This window comes from Lepidochelys olivacea (genome assembly GCF_965140295.1).
Source record: "Lepidochelys olivacea isolate rLepOli2 genome assembly, chromosome: 6".
NCBI lineage: Eukaryota > Metazoa > Chordata > Testudines > Cheloniidae > Lepidochelys > Lepidochelys olivacea.
Genome location: NC_140416.1, coordinates 34,323,485 through 34,343,665, shown reverse-complemented (window position 1 = coordinate 34,343,665; position 20,181 = coordinate 34,323,485). Strand labels below are relative to the sequence as shown.

The 20,181-nt window shown below is 42.1% G+C and overlaps 1 protein-coding gene across 5 annotated transcripts in view; it reads right to left on the bottom strand.

Annotated features, from left to right (window-relative positions):
* The window catches only part of BMAL1 (basic helix-loop-helix ARNT like 1), an 84,612-nt gene that overhangs the window by 936 nt on the left and 63,495 nt on the right, over window positions 1-20,181 (bottom strand). For all 5 annotated transcript variants that reach the window (XM_084630750.1, XM_084630751.1, XM_084630747.1 and 2 more), the window contains 6 exons: window positions 19,248-19,354; window positions 17,802-17,952; window positions 17,030-17,118; window positions 14,484-14,592; window positions 10,325-10,418; window positions 605-707 (listed from right to left, as the gene is read on the bottom strand). In XM_084630750.1, coding sequence (XP_084486876.1) covers window positions 605-707; window positions 10,325-10,418; window positions 14,484-14,592; window positions 17,030-17,118; window positions 17,802-17,952; window positions 19,248-19,354 — 653 coding nt within the window. The remainder of the gene's footprint in view (window positions 1-604; window positions 708-10,324; window positions 10,419-14,483; window positions 14,593-17,029; window positions 17,119-17,801; window positions 17,953-19,247; window positions 19,355-20,181) is intronic.

The window sequence follows — 20,181 nt, the reverse complement described above, 5'->3', positions numbered from 1 at the left end:
AATGTGCCAGCCTGGTGGGGGGCCTTGGCCACTTCCAACTCACTCTATTTAAAAAAAAAAAAAATCCAATTTCATTTTTTCAGTAGAATGACTTGAAAATGGCTTGAAAATGGCTGTTGAAAAGAAGCCAAACTTTTGAGGGATAGGAAGTGAGAGGCTCAAACAGTCTAAGGAAAATGTTTTGTGTTGAAAACCGTATAGGGTAGATGTTTATAAAACATTTTCTTATTTTGCTAGGGGAAATGGTTCCCCTTCATCTGGGAAAGATTCATTGCATAAACTACCATTTTAATTGTTTTGTGAATGAGCAAGAGATCATGTCAGGGTGTGCACAGAGTTGAGGTATGTCAACAGACACCATGTAAAAATAGGGCTTACTGCTATAACCAGTTAAGCTATAATGTATTTATCAGCACAGAGCTTTAAAGGCATTTATTACTAATTTCTTTTTGAAGAATATTACTTGGACTTGATGTCCTAAAACGTTCTTAAGCCTAATTTTATTCTAGATAAAGTTTTGTGTAAAGATGATGCTTTGAGATGGCTAGAGTTACATTTGTCATACACCTCTGAACTACAGACTTAATTGTATGACTGTGCTTACCAAGAATGGAGGAGTTGTCGGAATATGGATAGCCAGAATTATCCTGGATCTGCCCAGATAGTAAACCAGCAGCGGGAATGTCTGGAGTTCCACCATTCAAAATCTAGAAACAAATGAAAAATGTAAACTTCTAGTGTCCTATGGTACTCACGCTGCTCTCAGCCTTAACCTATGTAGCACATCTGAAAAAGGAGGACCTACAGCAAGTCTTAGGATCCAAACATATGAACTTAAACTGCGTTCTAGTGAAACTTCACAGCAGGATACTTTAATATTAATGTCTCGCATATCTCCCCCAATCTTCACCACAATCTACCTGCAAACCAACTTTGTTAAAGTTAAACGCCACCTACAACATGAAATTATCTTAAAATGCTTCATGCTTACTATTGTATCAATAATTTTAAGCCTCAGTGGGGAATAGGCAAAGTTTATTTGCCCAGTGAAAGTGTACATTGCTTTGACACTTCTCAACCACTAGAAAGTAAGGGAATTGCTATAAAAGGTACTGTAACCAATGATCTTTACATGCAGTGCTTTCTTCAGAAACACCTGCTTTTTAGACACCACAACATTGCTTAATTTTTTAATTTATTTATTTATCGGCAACACTGGGTTCTTGCTGTGGAATTTCTAAGTTCCCCCACTTGTAGATTTCAAATAGAGCTATCTAGAAAATGCATTTGAACCTTCACCTCACACTGCAAGGTCAACGCTTTGAGGTTGTAATGATTTTGTCTAACTCCTGATGCCTAGAAAGTGAGTATTTATTTGTAATCGGGGTAGTGCCTAGGTGCTGTGCAAACATACAGGCTACAGTCCCAACCCTGAAGAGCACACAATCTCTAGTGTAATCCTCTTGATACAGAGTGCCACGGGTTGCTCAGCTTGTTCTGGCTAGTAACGTTCCATGGGTGAGTATCTGCGCTGCAAAGACCCCACCGGATGCTCTAAGTAGAGATGGAAGGTTTTTTTGCCCCACACCCTAATATAATGGGTAATCAGGAAGCAAAAACAAATTTATGATTCTAGTTGAAACTACTCGGCTGTGCTTATATTAGAGGTCATTTAGTTCTGAGCTTGCTCTAAGGAATATATCCACAAGAACAATAATTAAGCAAAATATAGCCTGATGCTCCACTGCCCTGCAACTTGTCCAGTTATTTCCATCTGTAAAGTGAGTGGAAAGAGGATGGAAATTACTAATTGAATTGGTAGCATTTTTACTCTCATTTTGCTTCCTTCCTCTGGGTGTGGTGATTTATACTAGTGCAGAGAGTCAGGCCCTTTGACTAATGGCTTCTTGAGATGGGAAAGATTTAGGTATTACCATGGTATAGTTACACTGGTTTAACCCCTCCCCTGAATCTGGACACTTGGTCTGGTGTAAAGCAGCAGTTTTCAGTTTTTCTTAAACCTGTTTCCAAGTGACATAAGCTAAACAAACCAAACCAAACCAAAAAGCACTCTTCTCTGAGATTGTCCCCCCACGTGGGGATTTTGCTGGTGTAACTGCAGCGGTTCAAATTCACGCCTCAGGTAATATCAAAAACCATTCTTGTGTAGCTAAGACTTCAGTTTTTTAGCCTTATATTCATGTCTAGTTTCTCCATAAGTAAATCTCTTTAATGGCGTTTTCAGTGGTGATCTCTTCAATGATACACTAGCTGAAACTGCTTGCAAAGCAGCCCTACTTCCTTCATTGTATGGACCCCCCTGCTCTCTTTCTAGAACCAAAATGGAGTGCTTTCCCTCAGGGGGGCACTGGTGCGGCGCCTTGACTTTCTGGCCAGAGCTGCACGTGGAGTTGGTAGTTTCTTTATAGCAGCGTAGGTTACGAGAAGAGACTATTCCCTTAGGGAGCACTCCGCAAGCTGAATGTAGTGTACAAAAATCCTGACAGCAAGCATAACAGCAATGCTACACTTCACCCCTGGCTCCTGGGGCAAGAGAAACAGCGTCGGGCTACAATCACGGTTAAGTTTTGTTATGTCGTAGAGGTAGAGGTTGTAGTAACATTTTACTTTAGTTGGGAGAGGGGGGTGAGTTCTCCTTCCACAGTACTCTTGGGGTTTTTTATGCTTTCTGTATTTTCTCCGAGGGAATTTGAATTCCATGATGCGCTCTACCTGTGAATGTGCCTCAAGCTATGTGCATACTACGGTTTACGTTGGTATAAATTATGTTGCTGGGGGGTGTGAATAAGCCACCCCTCCAAGCAATGTAAGTTACCCTGACCTAAGTGCAGGTTTGGACAATGCTATGGCCGTGGGAGAAGCTCTCCTGCCGGCATCGCTACCACTCTTCGCAAAGGCTCCTGTTGGCTTAGATCTTCTGCCCTAGCAGCACTTCAGCGGCAAGCTGTGTAGTGTATCCATAGCCTTAGTCTGATGGGATTTCTATGCTGCTGATGCTACTGCAAGGGTATTTATGATACTAACTTCTTTAAACAAAGAAAGAGTGAACTATAGGGCTGCTGCCACTCACTGATTTGTCTTAAGTGACTTTATTCTCTTTCATAAGCATTTATTAAAAATGGAGCAAATAACTTCTGTTCTCGGTCATCTAGACCAGAGGTAAGCAAACTACAGCCTGCAGGACAGTCCTGCCCAGCCCCTCCCCCATAGCCATGCTGGCTGTATGCTCATGCAGGGCAGTGTGGCAGCCAGACATGCTGCTCTGAGCAGCATGGTAGAGGGGCTGGGGCTGGCTAAGGGGCACGGGGGTCCCAGGGGGCAGTTGGGACAGGGAGTGGTTGGATGGAACGGAGGGTGGGGGTGGGGAGTCAGGAGACAGGGAACAGGGGGTAGTGGGATAGGGCAGAGGTTTGGGGGGGGTTAGATAGGGGGTGGAGTCCCAGGGGCAGTTGGGGCAGGCACAGGTGGGGGGGAAGGAGGGGTTATATGGGTTGAGGGTTTTGAGGGGGGCAGGCAGGGGGTGAGAAGTGAGGGGGGGGCAGATAGGGGCCAGGCTGTTTGGGGAGGCACAGCCTTCCCTACCCAGCACTCCATACAGTTTTGCACCCCAATGTGGCCCTTGGGCCAAAAAGTTTGCCCACCCCTGATCTAGACCCATGAAACTCCTAACATGAGCTATACATTCAGAATTTGAAATATCAAAATGTTGTGTTCTCTGAGTCACTGTGGTTTGTATTAGAGAAACTTCATTGCCAAAATTTTAAAAAGTAATATGAAATCAGCTGTACTACAATTTACTATTTTCACTACTTTGAATGCCTGGCTTATACATTTATAAACACAGTAGCACTGAAATATTGTAACAGAGGTTGGTTGCAAATTAAATATATTCCCCTAATGGTAAAGGGAATTCTCTTTGACCATTTAACTACTGTTCTAGTCAGTCTCTCTGGCAACAACTTCTGTTGTCTCAAGGCTTGAATTTGAAAATCCATACTTGTACAAATACTTCTGTTGACTTAAATGGGACAATGCCTGTGAGCAATGGGCTCCAGGCTCTACCCATCTAGATATTGTGTATTCACTTAAAGCATGTCAGTTTGTGCAACAAACAGTGTATGAAGTTATGTTCTTGTCTTTTCCATTACAAGGATTCTGAAGTGATTAACTAGCTTGCTGGAAAGGAAAAACAATGTAAGGTGCACAGCACCAGGGCTAAAGGTCACAAGACAATGAAAGTAGTTACAATCAATGTTAGACTTCTAGTTAATTATATGTTCTCTACTACAGCAATAGGACAGTAATCAGTACTGTTATGAATCTTTTTCATCTTTAACCTAATAAGCCTATGGTCCTAATAATGGGGGCTGGTGACATCACAAATGAGAGAGCATTGGTTTACTATGGTCACTACAGACCTTCCACCTGTAATTATAACCTGATACTACACACTGCACGTATAAAGGTAATTAACTTGTATTTCTAAAATCTCTGTATACACTGGATTCAGTTTATTAGCAACTTTTGTTCCTAGCAAAAAGTTGCCATGGTCTGGAAGTTGCCAATAAGCAGAAGACAGGTTTGTAGGGCTGCAACCAGGGTGGGACATGTTTTCCTGGCTGCAAACCTGCCTGCAGGCACAGCAGTAGTGTGTGTGTGTGTGGGGGGGGGGGGTTGCAGCCCAGATACTGGAGCTTTCCACAGGCAGCAGGTGTGCTGGGGCTTCAGGGGTTGCCTGCACTGTAATTCTCCCTGTACCCTACAAGCTGTGCCCAGCCTCAGCTTGTCCCAACACCACCTTCTTTAGCTGCAGCCCCCCTGTGCCAGGGCAGAGCACAGGGAGAGGGACTGTATAGCTCCCCAGCACACTTGCTCCCCGTGGAAAGCCCCAGCAAGTGGGCTTTAGCTTCCTCTCCACTGCTGCTCTGTCCAAAGCCCCATCCCAGCCTGAAGTGCCAGGACTCCAGAAAGGGCTCCCCCTTTGTGTGGGTGGCAAGTCTCCAGCCACAGGCAGGTTTGCATGGCTGCACCCAGGAAAGGAAGCACTGGAACATGCCAAGCGCTTGCTTCCCTGGTCGCAGCCCCACAACCCTGCCTGCAGCCAAGGCCCTTCTTCCCAAAGTTCTCCATAGGCATCATGCTATTGCCAATATCCAAATCTCATTAACATGAAAGTCAATGGGATGGGTCTGGGTCCTGCCAAATGCTGCTAATAAGCAGAAGCTGTTAATAACAGGATTGCTATTAAGAGGAATCTACTGTATTTAGGAAACTTATTTGAAATGATATCTCTAGCTTGATAAAAATGCATCTGGGGCTGTGAGAACTGGCACACTATGTGTTCCCCAGTAGGTGGTGCAAGACTATTTTCTTTGAAAGTTGACAATTCTTCAGCAAGAAAGATCTTGTGTTTATTTTCAGAAAGGGTAGAAAACATTATCCCTCGACCCATATTTTCAAAACTGAATGTCCAAATTTAAATAGCTGACCGAATTTTAAAAGTTTACCTACCACCTGCAGCTCTCAATGAAGTAAAAGGAAATGCAGGTGTTCAGCACATCTGAAAATCAGACCACTTCTTTAGTAGCCTTACTTTCAGCATCCATATTTGAATATTTGTTGGTCTGGGCGTATATTTTATCATATTGAGACAACGTTTAAAGTGACCAGTTTTGTAATAATCTGGAGGTCTGGTTAGTAGTTTGTTCTGCTGTAAGCTTCAGACAAAGTCGCTGTACATAACAGAGTTTCTACATGAGAAAGCAAATTAAAGGAATAGATAAAAACACTATTTACATAATGAGGAGAGCCAAACCAAATGTGAAGGTGATATCCACTATTGCTTAGCCTGTCTCTTTTGCTTACCTCCAGCAACATGTAATCAGGGCAATGTCTTGCTGTTTTCTGAGTCATTCCTTTGAATTGATACAAAGTTTGCAGTCTTGCATGCAATGTACATTGCTTAGTTCATTCACTACTTTGTTAAAAAAATTTTAGAAGGGTATTAGCGTATTTAGTATTCAGCATGTTTCCTAGATAGGGTTTGTTTTTCCTATGTATGTGATTTTATTTTCTGGGGATATTTAGCATAACAAGGTTTTCTACCATATTGTTTTTTAATTAGCATTTTCACATTGACTCTTGTTGATATAGGCTTTTTTGTTAAGTTTTCCAAATATGCCTTGTATCATAAGCATTAGGTACTTATCAATATTCTTGCATAATCTCATAATCCAAATTTATTCTAGCACACTGACACATCAATGCACATGGAAGAATCTGGATATCAAATTACTCTATTATATTATAAATATGTAAACCCGGTGGTAAAGAGGCAGAATCAGTTTTGGGACATAGCATATAGCTCTTGAAGGAATTAACACTGCATTATCAAGCAGGCCTGAATTAAAAATTCTTGGGGCCCTGGGCACTTGAGTTCTTCTCCTCTTCCCAATAGGATTAAAAGACATCATTTGAAGGATTAACAGAATAAGGGAACACTGCACGCACAAATCGGTCTTAGATTGTAAGCTCCTTGGGGCAGGGACCATCTTTTTGTTCTGTATTTGTATGGCACATAACAAAACGGTGCCCTAATCAATGACTGACTCCTACGTACTACAGAAATACAAATAATTAATAATTGCTTTCCTTCCTGCAGCTACATCAGTTCTGGATAATAGCTTACTTCCTTACTTTTTCCCCAGTAGCTGTTCTGGGAGGTGGAAGTTAACGGTGGCTTGCAGCTCTATAATCTCTGATTAAACGTCAAGTGGTTTCACCAACAGCATTTCCCACAGCTCCTTGCTATAGAGAAGGCCCAAGGTACTCAGCAGCAAAATGAGCCTAAATTCTGCAGCAGTTCTATTTCAATATGGAGGTTTTTCATTAATTATGGAAGTATCAGCACAGCAGTTTCACTGTTGATATTAAATTAAGTTCACAATATTTGTAGTTTTCAGTATGTCACGTTTTTGTACTGACAATGTATAATTGCACCAGAATAGTCTGTGGGAAAACTGAATATGGAACTGTTCGGGTTTTGTCACCTGAGCAGGTATGTTAAGCATTTTGAGATGGTGCAATAAGCACATCTGTTGGATGTATCATCTAAAATGATAAATGGTGTTGACACTCTTAGACTTCCTGCAGAATTTAAGGCTTGTCTACACTTGAAGCACAGCAGCTGTACTGGTTCAGCGTAGACCCTACTGATGCTGACAGGAGGGGTTCTCCTTTCAGTATAGGTAATCCACCTCCGCAAGAGGCAGTAGCTAGGTTGTCGGAAGAATTCTTCCATTGACCTAACGCTGTCTACATTGCGGGTTATGTCAGTTTAACTACATCACTCAGGGGTGTGGATTTTACACCCCTGCACAATGTAGCTGGCTTGCTCTAACTTTTTTGTGTAGGCCAGGCCTTAAGAAAATCCTATTGCAGTTTACTTCCTGTTCACATTTTCAAAGTTAGTTTTGGAACTAGAAGGGTTAGAAATAATGCCACTATATAAATCCATGGTACGCCCACACTTTGAATGCTACGTGCAGTTCTGGTCACCCCATCTCAAAAATATATATATTAGAACTGAAAAAAGTACAGAGGAGTGCAACAAAAATGATAAGGGGGATGGAACAACTTCCCTGTAAGGAGAGATTAAAAAGACTGGGACTGTTTAGTTTAGAAAACAGATGCCTAAGGGGGGATATCATAGAGGTCTATAAAATTGTGAATACTGTGGAGAAAGTGAATAAGGAAGTGTTATTTACCCCTTTGCATAACACAAGAACCAGGGGTCACCCAATGAAATGAATAGGTAGCAGGAAGTACTTCTTCACACAACGCACAGTCAACCTTTGTAACTTGTTGTCCGGGGATGTTGAGAAGGCCAAAACTAGAACTGGTTTCAAAATATAAATAGATAAGTTCCTGGAAGATAGGTCCATCAGTGGCTATTAGCCAAGATGGTCAGGGACCCAGTCCCAAGCTGTGGGTGTCCCTAAACCTCTGCCTGCCAGAAGCTGGAACTAAAAAACAGGATCACTCGATAAAATGCCCTGTTTCTTTTATTCCCTCTGAAGCATGTGGCACAGGCCACTGTCGGCAGACAGGATACTGGCCTAGATGAACCATTGGTCTGACCCAGTAGGGCTATTCTTATGTTCTTATGAAATAATTTTATAAAATGAAAGTTTAGATGCCAGAGCACAGTTCTGCCACAAGGAGAAGAAGTATGCAAGAATTCTATGGCCATGCAGTCCAAAGGGTTCTAGAGCATTTCTACAGATATTTTCAAAGGCACAGGTGCACAGAGCCCATTGAAAAATCTAGCCCATAAGTGAGATTAAGCAAACACCGACCTGAAGCCTAAGATATTGTAAATGCATTTATAGTTCAAATAAAGAGCCAATGAAGGGAGAAATACATTAAGACATTCCATTTAAAATTTGAAATAAGAGTTTGAGACATAGTACTAAGCAGGTTCTACTCCAATTTTTAGTAAACATGTAACTTTAGGTCCCCCTGTGACAAATCATCCCAAATTTAGCCTAATCCTCTCTTGCTGCAGCTCTGAAACAGCCACTCTCAAAGGACTTTTCCATATGCATGAGAAGAGAAGCGAGAGGAAGAAATGAATGCTCATGCAGCTCTTGGAAGACAGATGTAATGTGCTTGCTATAAGAGATGCTGCTCAGAAGCCTTTATCTATATGTACCAAACTTTCTTGGAGGGCCTGCTTTTATCTCTCCAAATCTGTCTACGCTCCACGCCAGTCCCAATATTGTACACGCTGTTCTAGACTAGGGCTGTCAAACGATTAAAAAAAATTGATTGTGAAATTTAAAAAAATAGTCACGCTTAATCAGTTTTAATTGCACTGTTAATAACAAAAATGCCATTTATTTAAATATTTTTGGATGTCTTCTACATTTTCAAATATATTGATTTTCAATTACAACACAGAATACAAAATGTACAGGGCTCACTTTATATTATTATTTTCAATTACAAATACTTGCATTTGTGTGTGTGTGTGTGTGTGTGTTGGGGGAGCGCGGTCTCTTTAAGCAGAGACCTGAATGCTTTTTCAGCCAGCAGCAGCTGCTGTCAGCAGCACTCACTCCTGAGCCAGCAGCAGATAGGCTCCCCCCTGTTCCCTGACCCCAGCTCAGCAGCCATCGGGTACATGGGCAAGGGGAGGGGAATACCCTGACATCAGCCTCCCTGCCCTGTGCAACAAACAGGAGGCAGTCTCCCAGTCCAAAGCAGCTTGGCTGAGGCAGCTCCATGGTGGGGGGAGGCTGGGGCAGCAGCGGAGCAGAGCGGCTGGAGGAGGAGGGCATGCAGAGGCGCCCCCCTAAGCACGGTGCCCTGGTCGGTGGCCCCTCTTGCCCATTCCTAAGGCAGGCCCTGTCCAACAGGGAGGGGACGGGGCAGCCGACAGGGGACCGGGCTCCACTCTTCTGTCTGGAAGGTGTTTGACCGGCTCTCCCAAATCACCTGCTGTCTCTTGTTCCTGGCCACCTCCTGATTGCTGCCGCACCTGGTGCCTCCCTCCCTCCCTGCTCGGCTGCCACCGAGTCCTGTCTTCAGAGGTATGCGATTAACTCGTTAAAAAAATAATGTGTTAATTTGTTTTGAGTTAATTGCATGCGTTAACTGCAATTAATTGACAGCCCTATTCTAGACTAATGCACCGTGCTCACAGTAGGACTTCTAATTTTAGGGCTAAGCTGATATGTATCATAGCAACATAGGGGTCATTGAACAAACGAACCAACCAACTTTCTTCATTTCTGATCAACCCTAAACTAAAATGCTTTGGTTTTTCTCATGAAACAAACAAAAGCAGGCATTGGGTTAAACAAAACATTTCATTTTGATTTTGGGCATTTTAAACCACTTTTTGTTGTGTAAAAAAAGGAAATTTGGAAATGCTATTCCCAAAACCACAAAAGGAGTCTGTGCCCCAATACGCCATAGCCCTGTGGTTAGAGCACTCACCTGGGATGTGGGAGACCCAGATTCAAGTCTCCACTTTGCCTAACTTGGAATAGAGATTTGAACTTGAGTCTCCCACATAGTAGGTAAATGTCCAAACCAATATGGGGTATTCTGGGATGGGTCTCTCTCAGTCTTTCCTGTTGAAGCTGTTTCATTATGTATAAAGACTCAAAACCTTAAGTATGATAGGTTCTGCTACCCCAGACTTGGCAGCCAAGGGATCAGATAGCCAGATTTATGAAACGTGACAAAGAATTCAATTACTACCACTGATTCACATTTTAAAAACTTTTATTCTCACCTTTTTGCCTCCTGGAGAAGATGTATCAGGGGGTGGTGTGCTGGTAATGTTCAATGGACTGGAACCACAGCTGGAAGGTGATGACCCTCTTATCCTTTCAAACCAATGTCATTAAAATTAGAAAGAGGCAATGCAAAATGATGCAATTAACGTACTATTCATCTTGAGAACAATGAATCATGTTGGTGGATACTGAATGTTTACTGCCAGCAACAGACTAACGGGCAAGTGAATCTCCAAATGCCAAGACCTTTGATATCTCAAAACTACCCACAAAAATGCAGTTTGGGGTGATGCATTTACTGTGTTAGCATCAGGATTATGCTTTGTGATCACTTTTTTCCTGTTGGTATGAGGTCTGTAGTGCTAGTCTGTCCATTAATTTAACACTGCTGCCACTATTACCCTCAACGACATAAATAGCTGAATCAATTACTTGAATTTGGCATATTCCAATTTGCTCAGATTATAAACTTCAGCTCTCCCCTATACCATTTTCTTGCCTAGCCTCTGTAGGAAACATTTTTAAGCAATACACAAAGTCAGATCCTCAGCTGATGTAAATTTGCATACAGTATTTATATAAGCTGAAGAAAGGTCTGGCCTACAATGTCCAAACAATAAAATTGCTCTAAGGGAGACTCAAAAGAGAGCCACACTTATGTACAATTTCTATATGCTTTGAGATGTTAATAGTACAAACTTCTTCCTTATATTTTCCTTCCTATTTTTTTTTCAATAAGCTATCATGACATAGCTATGCTGGGCATTTGCTTTTATCCCTATGGTGTAGTGCACATGCAGTAAAAGAGACATTTCAACGCTACACTATTTTTACTTAGCTCAGGATTTCCCCAACCTGGTATACTAGCATTGAATGTTTTCCACATTAGCGGAAATGCTAGGGAGTTGTAGACTTGCTGGCTGTACAATTAGAGAAAATAGAGTGGGGTAGTTCCCATGTGGTAATTTGTAAAAAGGATCCTCTTAGCATCAAAAATGCCAAACTTTTTTTTTTTTAAGTGGGAAACTCATTTGCCATGGCAGAGTTTCAGTGGGAAGGTTGTGAACAGAAGGCAGTACAGGAAAATAGAAACAGCTGGTGAAAGAGCACTGGAACTAACCCAGGGCTCTCTCCACTTGAAAGGAAAACAAGAGTGGTGGAGTGTATACAATCCAAAGTACTTTGTTTCTGTTAGTAAGATGAATAATAGTACAAAATGCTATTTAAAATGAGCTTCAGTAGACTTTTTTACAGCTATTAAAACTCTTTGCTCAGCCTCAGATTTGGCTATTTTAATTTTAAAAGGGGGGGGGGCACAAAAGCAACTATGTAAAAATGTTATTTTCCTATACAACAAATCTGCTCATTTTGTGTGTCACTGAAGGGATAAAAATATGTCACTAGTTTTTACTCCTCTTGTGCCTTCAGCATCAACACAGGCTATGGAAGAAGGATCTAGAATTTTTCCTGGCTTGTGCATCATCAGGATTATTAACTAAACTAAAGCTGCAGAATCATTATTGGATGTGTGAGATTTTCGTGTTTTTTTCCCACTGGAGGATTCAGGCAGCAAGGAACCTCCTGTGCCAGAGAGCTCATTGTAGCAGGTCCTATGACAACCACCATCCCAGCTGCTAGTGAAGTGGAATTTAGCTGGGTGCAGGGAACATGATAGGGGCTTCCTTTATGGCAGCTGGGGACCAGCCATATAAAACAGCCCCTTATTTAAGACTGCTGACAGGCATGTAGCGTAAATTAGACCAGCCTTCATGTTTGGGGCTTGACTGGTGGAAAGATGGCCTCCTGAATTGGGGGTGTCTGCAAAGCCTGCTTTAATCTCTTCTGCACCCCACTCATCCCCATTCTGAGTCAGCAAACTTTACTTTCAGACGCCAAGATGAGTTTACAGGTCTTAAAACACATTCAACTGAGCAAATTTGGGCTGGAGTCAGATACACACAAACATGGCATCCTCCTATGCCAATTTTACAGAGTCCCTTCACATAACATAACACTTCAAACTGGTCTTAGTCTAATTTTCACACTTCAGAAATGAATGTCAGAGAGTAAAATAATAGATTATTCCTGAAGTGCAAGACACTAAACTATTGTCTCCTATGGAGGACTAATTAGTGGTCTAACTCCATACCATTTCACTTTTAAAATCGATTGCCACAAGACATCTGGTAGTAAATTGCATCCAGCCCACTGTGATTTGTGACCTCCAGGCCACTAACAATTCACTAACAAGCCATTTTATCCCAGTGAAATATGGCATAGCTTGTGTGGCACCTGTGGCCACCTACTGGAAAAATTAGGACTGACATTCAAGCATAGTGAGAATTTTCAATGAACGAAGACACATAGCAGGAATTTATTCTCCATTGTTCCAAAAATGTTTACCCATTTTGCTACCTAGTTGTATTGCCTGTATGAACAGAACTGACAAGGGCAGATACTATTATCTTAGAGCAAGAGGAGAAGGGTTGTGAGTTCAATCCTTGAGGGGGCCATTTAGGGATCTGGGGCAAAAATTGGGGATTGGTCCTGTTTTAATAGGGGGTTGGACTAGATGACCTTGAGGTCCCTTTCAATCCTTATATTCTATGATTCTCTCTCTGTGTATATTAGGATGGTCCAGTTGTTAGGATACTAGCCTCCTAGGAGATCTGGGTTCAACTTCCTCTGCCATAGACTGCTTGTGTGACCTTAGTCAAATCACTTAGAGCTAGATTCACAAGGGGTTTTGATGTTTAATTGAATCTTAGGTACTTAATTTCAACATTTAGACACCACTAATGTTCACAAAATTGAACTCCCTTTGGGGGTGGGGCTTAGGCCATACCCCACTCCTCAGCATTTCCTACTGGCTAGCTTAAGTGGCTCCCCACTGAGCATGCTGGCTTCTATGAATCCCACTTTTAGGCACCTAGCTCTCTCCGTGCATTGTATTACTCCTGGGGGAATTCTGCACCAAAAAATTAAAAGTTCTGCACACAATAGTTTAAAATTCTGCATATTTTATTTGACAAAATAACACAGCATAATCACGCCAGTTTCAATTATTTTGGTAATTTATTTCAAACTACGTTTCAGCAAGTATGTCTGTAACAACACAGACAACAAAAGTTTTCCCCCAGGAGTAGAGAGTTAAAGAAACTCCTATGACAACCCAGTTCCTGTGTCTTTGTTTTGCTTTTGTTGGGTGTCTTTGTTTTGCTTTTGTTGGGTGTCTTTGTTTTGCTTTTGTTGGGTGTCTTTGTTTTGCTTTTGTTGGGTGTCTTTGTTTTGCTTTTGTTGGGTGTCTTTGTTTTGCTTTTGTTGGGTGTCTCAGTCTGGATGTGTCACACGTGCCAGCTGGGCACATCTTGGGGGAAAACTCTGCCCCTCTGATCTCAGACACCCACATCCCCTTCTCCCCAGGGCCCAGCCATGGGGCGCACCCCCTGGGCCAGAGCCACACCGCTTAGTCCCCCAGAGCCCAGCTGCAGGGTGCCCCCAAGCCCAGACAACCCTCCAGCTCTCCCTCCCCCAAGCAGTGTCCTGTATTTGAGTCCTCAATGTAACTTACATCAATTGATAAATCACCTCTGCATTTGGTCCTAGTACTCCTTGTTCTGCTGCAGGTTATCTATTAATCTTTACTTCTTGGTACCTATTCAACATTCTTTGGCATGTAGTGTAAATTAGACCAGCCTTCTACAGTGATACAGGGTGATACAGTTTATGCTTGTGAAACTTAACTTTTTTCCCCAGACTATTTTCTTCATTGACCTCTCTCCAGAGCTAACCTCTTTCACTGTTAGCTGCTCTCTTTCTGACTCTTCCAAAGTTATTAAAGTGATTACAGTGACTAGTAATCAGATTATTACAGTAATCATGCACACAGATTACTCTAAAAAACTAACTGTAAGAAGAAACAAACTGAAAAATTAGAACAAATTATATTTGTCTGTGATGCTGTCATTTCTGTCTTGACCATGTCCGACTACCCTTAGTACAGATAAAGTTTCACTGTAATGGAAAATACCCGCTACACTGCAACTGCATAGTAATACTTGGTGCTTATAGAAATAAAAAAGGTAGGGTATTTCTTACTTTCCCCTTTAAAAAAAATTATCTACTAAGTTAGAGCAGAATACCAGTTTCTCTCACCTATGGATCTCCATGATTTCCTCAGCAATCATTCTACCTATTTTACCTGCCCCAGCTCTTGTTCCACCTGGAATACCAGGAACTGTAGGATGGGTCCTTTTTGGGCCACCTAAAATATGGAACAATATTTGTAAGATCACACACATAATAAGCGAAAGAGATTATGCAAGGTTTTTAAAGGGGAGGGGAGGGGAGGGGAGGGGAGGAGAAGAGACCCCGGGACTGCTCTAACTTATGCTGGGGGTTGGGCCCAGAATATGATGGGTGTAAATTCTGGGCCAATCTAAGCTGTGCCTTTTAGGAGATGCAGCTCAGACTCAGGACTTATATATCTAATGACATCTATAATAACCAGTAGCTTGCTGAATGAGTGAGCTGGCCCAGGCCAGCTGGGAGCACCTTGCCCAAACTGTTAGTGCTGAATACTTAATTTATTAATATTAGCTGCTCATCTACTGTCTATACACATTTCAATCAGGGGGAGGGAGGATTCGTTTCCTGTCACACACTAAAAGCACAGTACTATCATGTCAGCATGTTAGCAGAACAGCATCGCCAACAGGGAATAATTCACAGTTACCTGCAAAACATTTAAATCAAGTCCATTTGGGTAACTGCAAATGTCTGACAAGGGAGTAAAAAGGAACAGGGTCTCTGAACATTATGTTCTTGCAGTTTAAAATTGCTGTCTGTTATTCTAATACAGACTTGGCACTTGAATAGTGCTTATGGGGAAGCCAAGAGGAGTTTGCTCTATTCTAGGGCACAATGAAGGAAGTAGAGAAAGGACTGACATAAAATGAACTAAAATAATAAGGAAGTGATAGAGTATTGATTGTGTGCAATTGTTAATGGTCTTCTGTGTTAACAATTCATACTCAGACCTAGCAACCTTCCCAGGAACCCTTTGGGTTGAAGTCAATGGGAATTGGGGAAGCTCAGCACCTTGAAGAATCAGGTCCTTAAAGTCAGCCTTACAAATCACATCTCAACTCAGTAGAGGGCTGGGGGAACAGAGCGGGCCAAGAACTGTGGGGCCCCTATCCTCCCTGTGCAGATGGGGGGCTTTGCCCTGCCTGAAACTAGGGGACCCCTCTTAGTCCTGCCTCTCCCTAAGTTCCAGAGCCACCGCCAGTGGGAGTGGTATCCCCAGCCCCACTTCTACCTTTGCGCTCTTGGCATGGTGAGATGCCTCAGGCCCTGCACGATGCCAGTGGTGGCGATGGTGGGATCTGGGCCAAGCCAGGGTGGGCAAATCATTCTCCACACTACTCATGGCAGGCATAAATTCTGAGTGGCACTGAGACCCCAATGCCACTCACCCAAATTTGGCCTGGCTGTCCTTCCATCATGATGAAGGAGTGGGTGGGCTAAACTTGAGTGGTGCTGCAAGCTTGTGCACCAGGTCACAGCACGAACCAATGCTGGCCCAAACTTTAACCCATAAACCGATGCTGAAGCTGCCTCAACTTTTCTGTCTGAAATACTTGGCTGCATATTTTCTAAAAGGATTTTTTTCTAATTTAAGAAAAATAAATTTGTATTACAGATTTTAAAATCATAAAGCTTCTTATATACCACCTTTCATCTTCAAAGATCCCAAACAGCACATACTAAATGCAGCCAAAACTACTGCAATGCAGCCACATCCTTGCCTACATCTCAGCTCCTGTTCCTTTCCACACCACCTCACAGGTCATACATTCTTGGCCAATCCTCTCTCCTTAATGGCCAGTACCCCTATTCTTGACTCATTTTTCAGTACTTTGGGGCAGATTTCTGCTGCTCTATTTAGAGCAAAACAGTTGTAAAGCCAACTAAACTGGCTACTACAGGATTTCCCCAGAACAGAGGGATCCTCATGTGGCATACAGTCACAGTAGCAGCTCTTATGTCACCAAGCCTCCCAACCCTGCTGCTATGTAGGAGTGGCCAATAAAATGACCAGGCTATTTCCTGTGTATGGCTGATCCCTAGCTGCCCTAACGGCCCCTTGGGGCTGTTGGCAGGCAACAAGCATAAATTAGAGCAGCTTTCGTGTCTGGCACTGGACAAGTGGTAGGACAGATCTAGAACTGGGGGCATCTTAAAGATAGGATTAGGGATTCTAAGGATTAAGCTGAGTTGCACTAAGTGCTCCTTGGCCATAGCCCCAGCTCAGGATCAGACCAGGTGTCTTTTCCAAAAATAAAAAAAATGACCTATACCTGGAGCTGTCCTCATGTGGCAAACACCTTTCCTCTCCTCCAAATCTCTCCTTACAGCCTTCCACCACTGATCCCTAGGAGAGTGTGCTCTCACTCTGCCTCCTCAGACACTATTTGTATTGTTTCTATCTAAATTAGATTTAACCTCACTGGGGAAGAGACCTTGTTGGAACTTATATATGTTAAGTACAGTGTACACCTATCATCTTCCAAGCAATTAATAATCTCGGGAGGACGACGGAAACAAACTGGAGCACACGGGGTTAATTCAGTAGCCAAGGAAAGTCTGTTAATGATTGCTGTCTAGCAAGTGCAAGTTTCTCACTATACTGTAGTTACCTTCTCCAGCCTGAAGTACGCTGTCCATGCTGTGCGGAGAAGCTGCAAGCTGCGGAAAGGCTGCATCTCCACCATCAAGTACACTGGTGCTGAGGAAATCAACAGGAAGAAACAGTGATAAAATAGCTGCAAGTGCTAAATATACATAGCATGTTATAAGGGGGAAGTTTCAATGTTTGTGACTTATAAGACAAATTTAGTCATCATCATGGAGGTAACCATAGTGAATGACACATACTGTAGGGCTATATAAATCAATAAGAGTTCTGCAGGACACATTAAGTAGCAACAGCTGCATAATATACTAAAAACAATCCTAAAAGAAAAACAAAAACCCTTATGGCTCATCAAGCATGCATTATTGAGCCCAAACTGCTTTTCTCCTAACAGGAGGGAGCAGCTGATCCAGGATCTGATCAGTCAATTTGTTGTGCAGAGGCACACTGCTGCCTCGTCACAGAACTCCAAAGCAGAAAATGGAAGCTCCACGTGGGTAAAGCAATGCACCCGTGTACAATCAATGAGAAGATTAGGGACCCAGTGTCTTACTCTGTACATTTACTTATTTAGATTTATACAAACTGTAATAAAAGATCAGCTAATTTCCAGATTTCATTCCTTTTGTTGTAAGGCTAGCCATTATTAAGCTCAGATGCTTATACGATGTGTACACATTTTTAGAGTAATTTTTAGAGTAATTCCCATGATCTTACACTTGAAGCAGGGTTACATTCCTGATGTTCAAGGCTAGCTGCTAGAAGAAAATACTTACGAAACAACTGTATTTGTTGAGACGATGTATTCTACTTCTTTGGTCCAAGGGTTCATGAAACTGAACCAGCGACTCCTCAAGGTAATAAAAGAGCCATCTTTTATTTTAAACTTGTAACAATTAGTTGTAATTTTTTCTCTTGTCTGTAAAACTAAAAATAGGGAGACATAAGGAACAACCCTAGTTTTTCAGACCTGCATACTGAATACATGAAGAGTAGAGATTTGATGCAGATCCTCCCAGTTTCACTGGCTTTTTTTTTTTTTTTTGGTGCAGAGAACAGCACTATTTCTAAATCTCTGTACCTGAAGTGCAAATTAGAAGACTCCATACTAATTTAACTTTAGCTTAGGATATTTTCACTGTTCAGTGCATATCATAGACTCATAGAATCATAGAATATCAGGGTTGGAAGGGACCTCAGGAGGTCATCTAGTCCAACCCCCTGCTCAAAAGCAGGACCCATCCCCAATTAAATCATCCCAGCCAGGGCTTTGTCAAGCCTGACCTTAAAAACTTCTAAGGAAGGAGATTCCACCACCTCCCTAGGCAACGCATTCCAGTGTTTCACCACCCTCCTAGTGAAAAAGTTTTTCCTAATATCCAATCTAAACCTCCCCCACTGCAACTTGAGACCATTACTCCTTGTCCTGTCCTCTTCCACCACTGAGAATAGTCTAGAACCATCCTCTCTGGAACCACCTCTCAGGTAGTTGAAAGCAGCTATCAAATCCCCCCTCATTCTTCTCTTCCGCAGACTAAACAATCCCATTTCCCTCAGCCTCTCCTCATAAGTCATGTGTTCCAGACCCCTAATCATTTTTGTTGCCCTTCGCTGGACTCTCTCCAATTTATCCACATCCTTCTTGCAGTGTGGGGCCCAAAACTGGACACAGTACTCCAGATGAAGCCTCACCAATGTCGAATAGAGGGGGACGATCACGTCCCTCGATCTGTTCGCTATGCCCCTACTTATACATCCCAAAATGCCATTGGCCTTCTTGGCAACAAGGGCACACTGCTGACTCATATCCAGCTTCTCGTCCACTGTCACCCCTAGGTCCTTTTCCGCAGAACTGCTGCCTAGCCATTTGGTCCCTAGTCTGTAGCTGTGCATTGGGTTCTTCCGTCCTAAGTGCAGGACCCTGCACTTATCCTTATTGAACCTCAGCAGATTTCTTTTGGCCCAATCCTCCAATTTGTCTAGGTCCCTCTGTATCCTATCCCTGCCCTCCAGCGTATCTACCACTCCTCCCAGTTTAGTTGAGTCCTTTTATCAAAGTCCTTTTCATGCAAGAAAAATCTAACGTTTGCCAACCTGAAAAAATCTTATCCCTTTAAGTTATTTTTGTGTGAAATATCAGGAAGACTAATATACATTTTGACTGTTTTTACTTGTTGAAACCAAAACCCTCATTCTTAACACTGAATTATAAATCATCTTACCTTGTCTGTGACATTCTGCAAGATGTCCTATATCATCTTGATGAAAATATTCATAACATGAAGTGCCTAGAAGTTCCTGTGGTAAATATGCCAGAATGGCTGTTGCCCTAAAAAACAAAAACAAACAAACAACAATTTTTTACAATTAAGTGGTACATCTGTATTATTAAAATGTATCCATGCCCCCTACTCAGTTATAAAACAATACTTAGAATATATTATTTTCACTTAGCGGAGAAACTGAAAGTTTCCATAATTTGTATCTTAAATTTTGAAAAAAGCTAAAAAAACAAAAAACAAAAAACACACAATACCAATAACTTTCTCTGAAATAGTTTATTCTGATGGGTCATCTACAGATACAGAAGCACTTCCAATTACCAAGCCTTGAATGTAAATTGTAATTTGGAGTGTTTAGAATTGGCTAAAGCCTTCTGGTAGCAGGCCACCATGTACTGAGGAAGCCTGAAGACACAAAATGCAATTTAAACAAAAGATACAAGCTGGGTGAGGTAATATTTTCTATTGGACCAACTTCTGTAGGTGAGGGAGACAAGCTTTCAAGCTACACAGCGCAATTCTTCAAGTCCAGACTTGAAGAACTGCTCTCTGTAGCTTGGAAGCTTGCTTCTTTCACCAACCGAAGTTGGTCCAATAAAAAACATTACCTCACCCACTTGGTTCCTCTCATTTCCTGGGACCAGCTCAGCTACAACAACACTGAAAACACTATTTTAACAAGAGCATTCACGTTTTTAAAGTTCTAAAATCTGTTTTCTTCCTTTGTGTACCCAAGATTCTGCTGTGTCATAAAGCCTGCTTCTGTCAATGTCAGTACTTTAGATAGGAGTGTTTCCCATTCATTGCTGAAAGGCCTAAAAGAGCAGCAAAAGATGACTGAGAATGAAAAAACAGAAAAAGTAAAGAGGATACA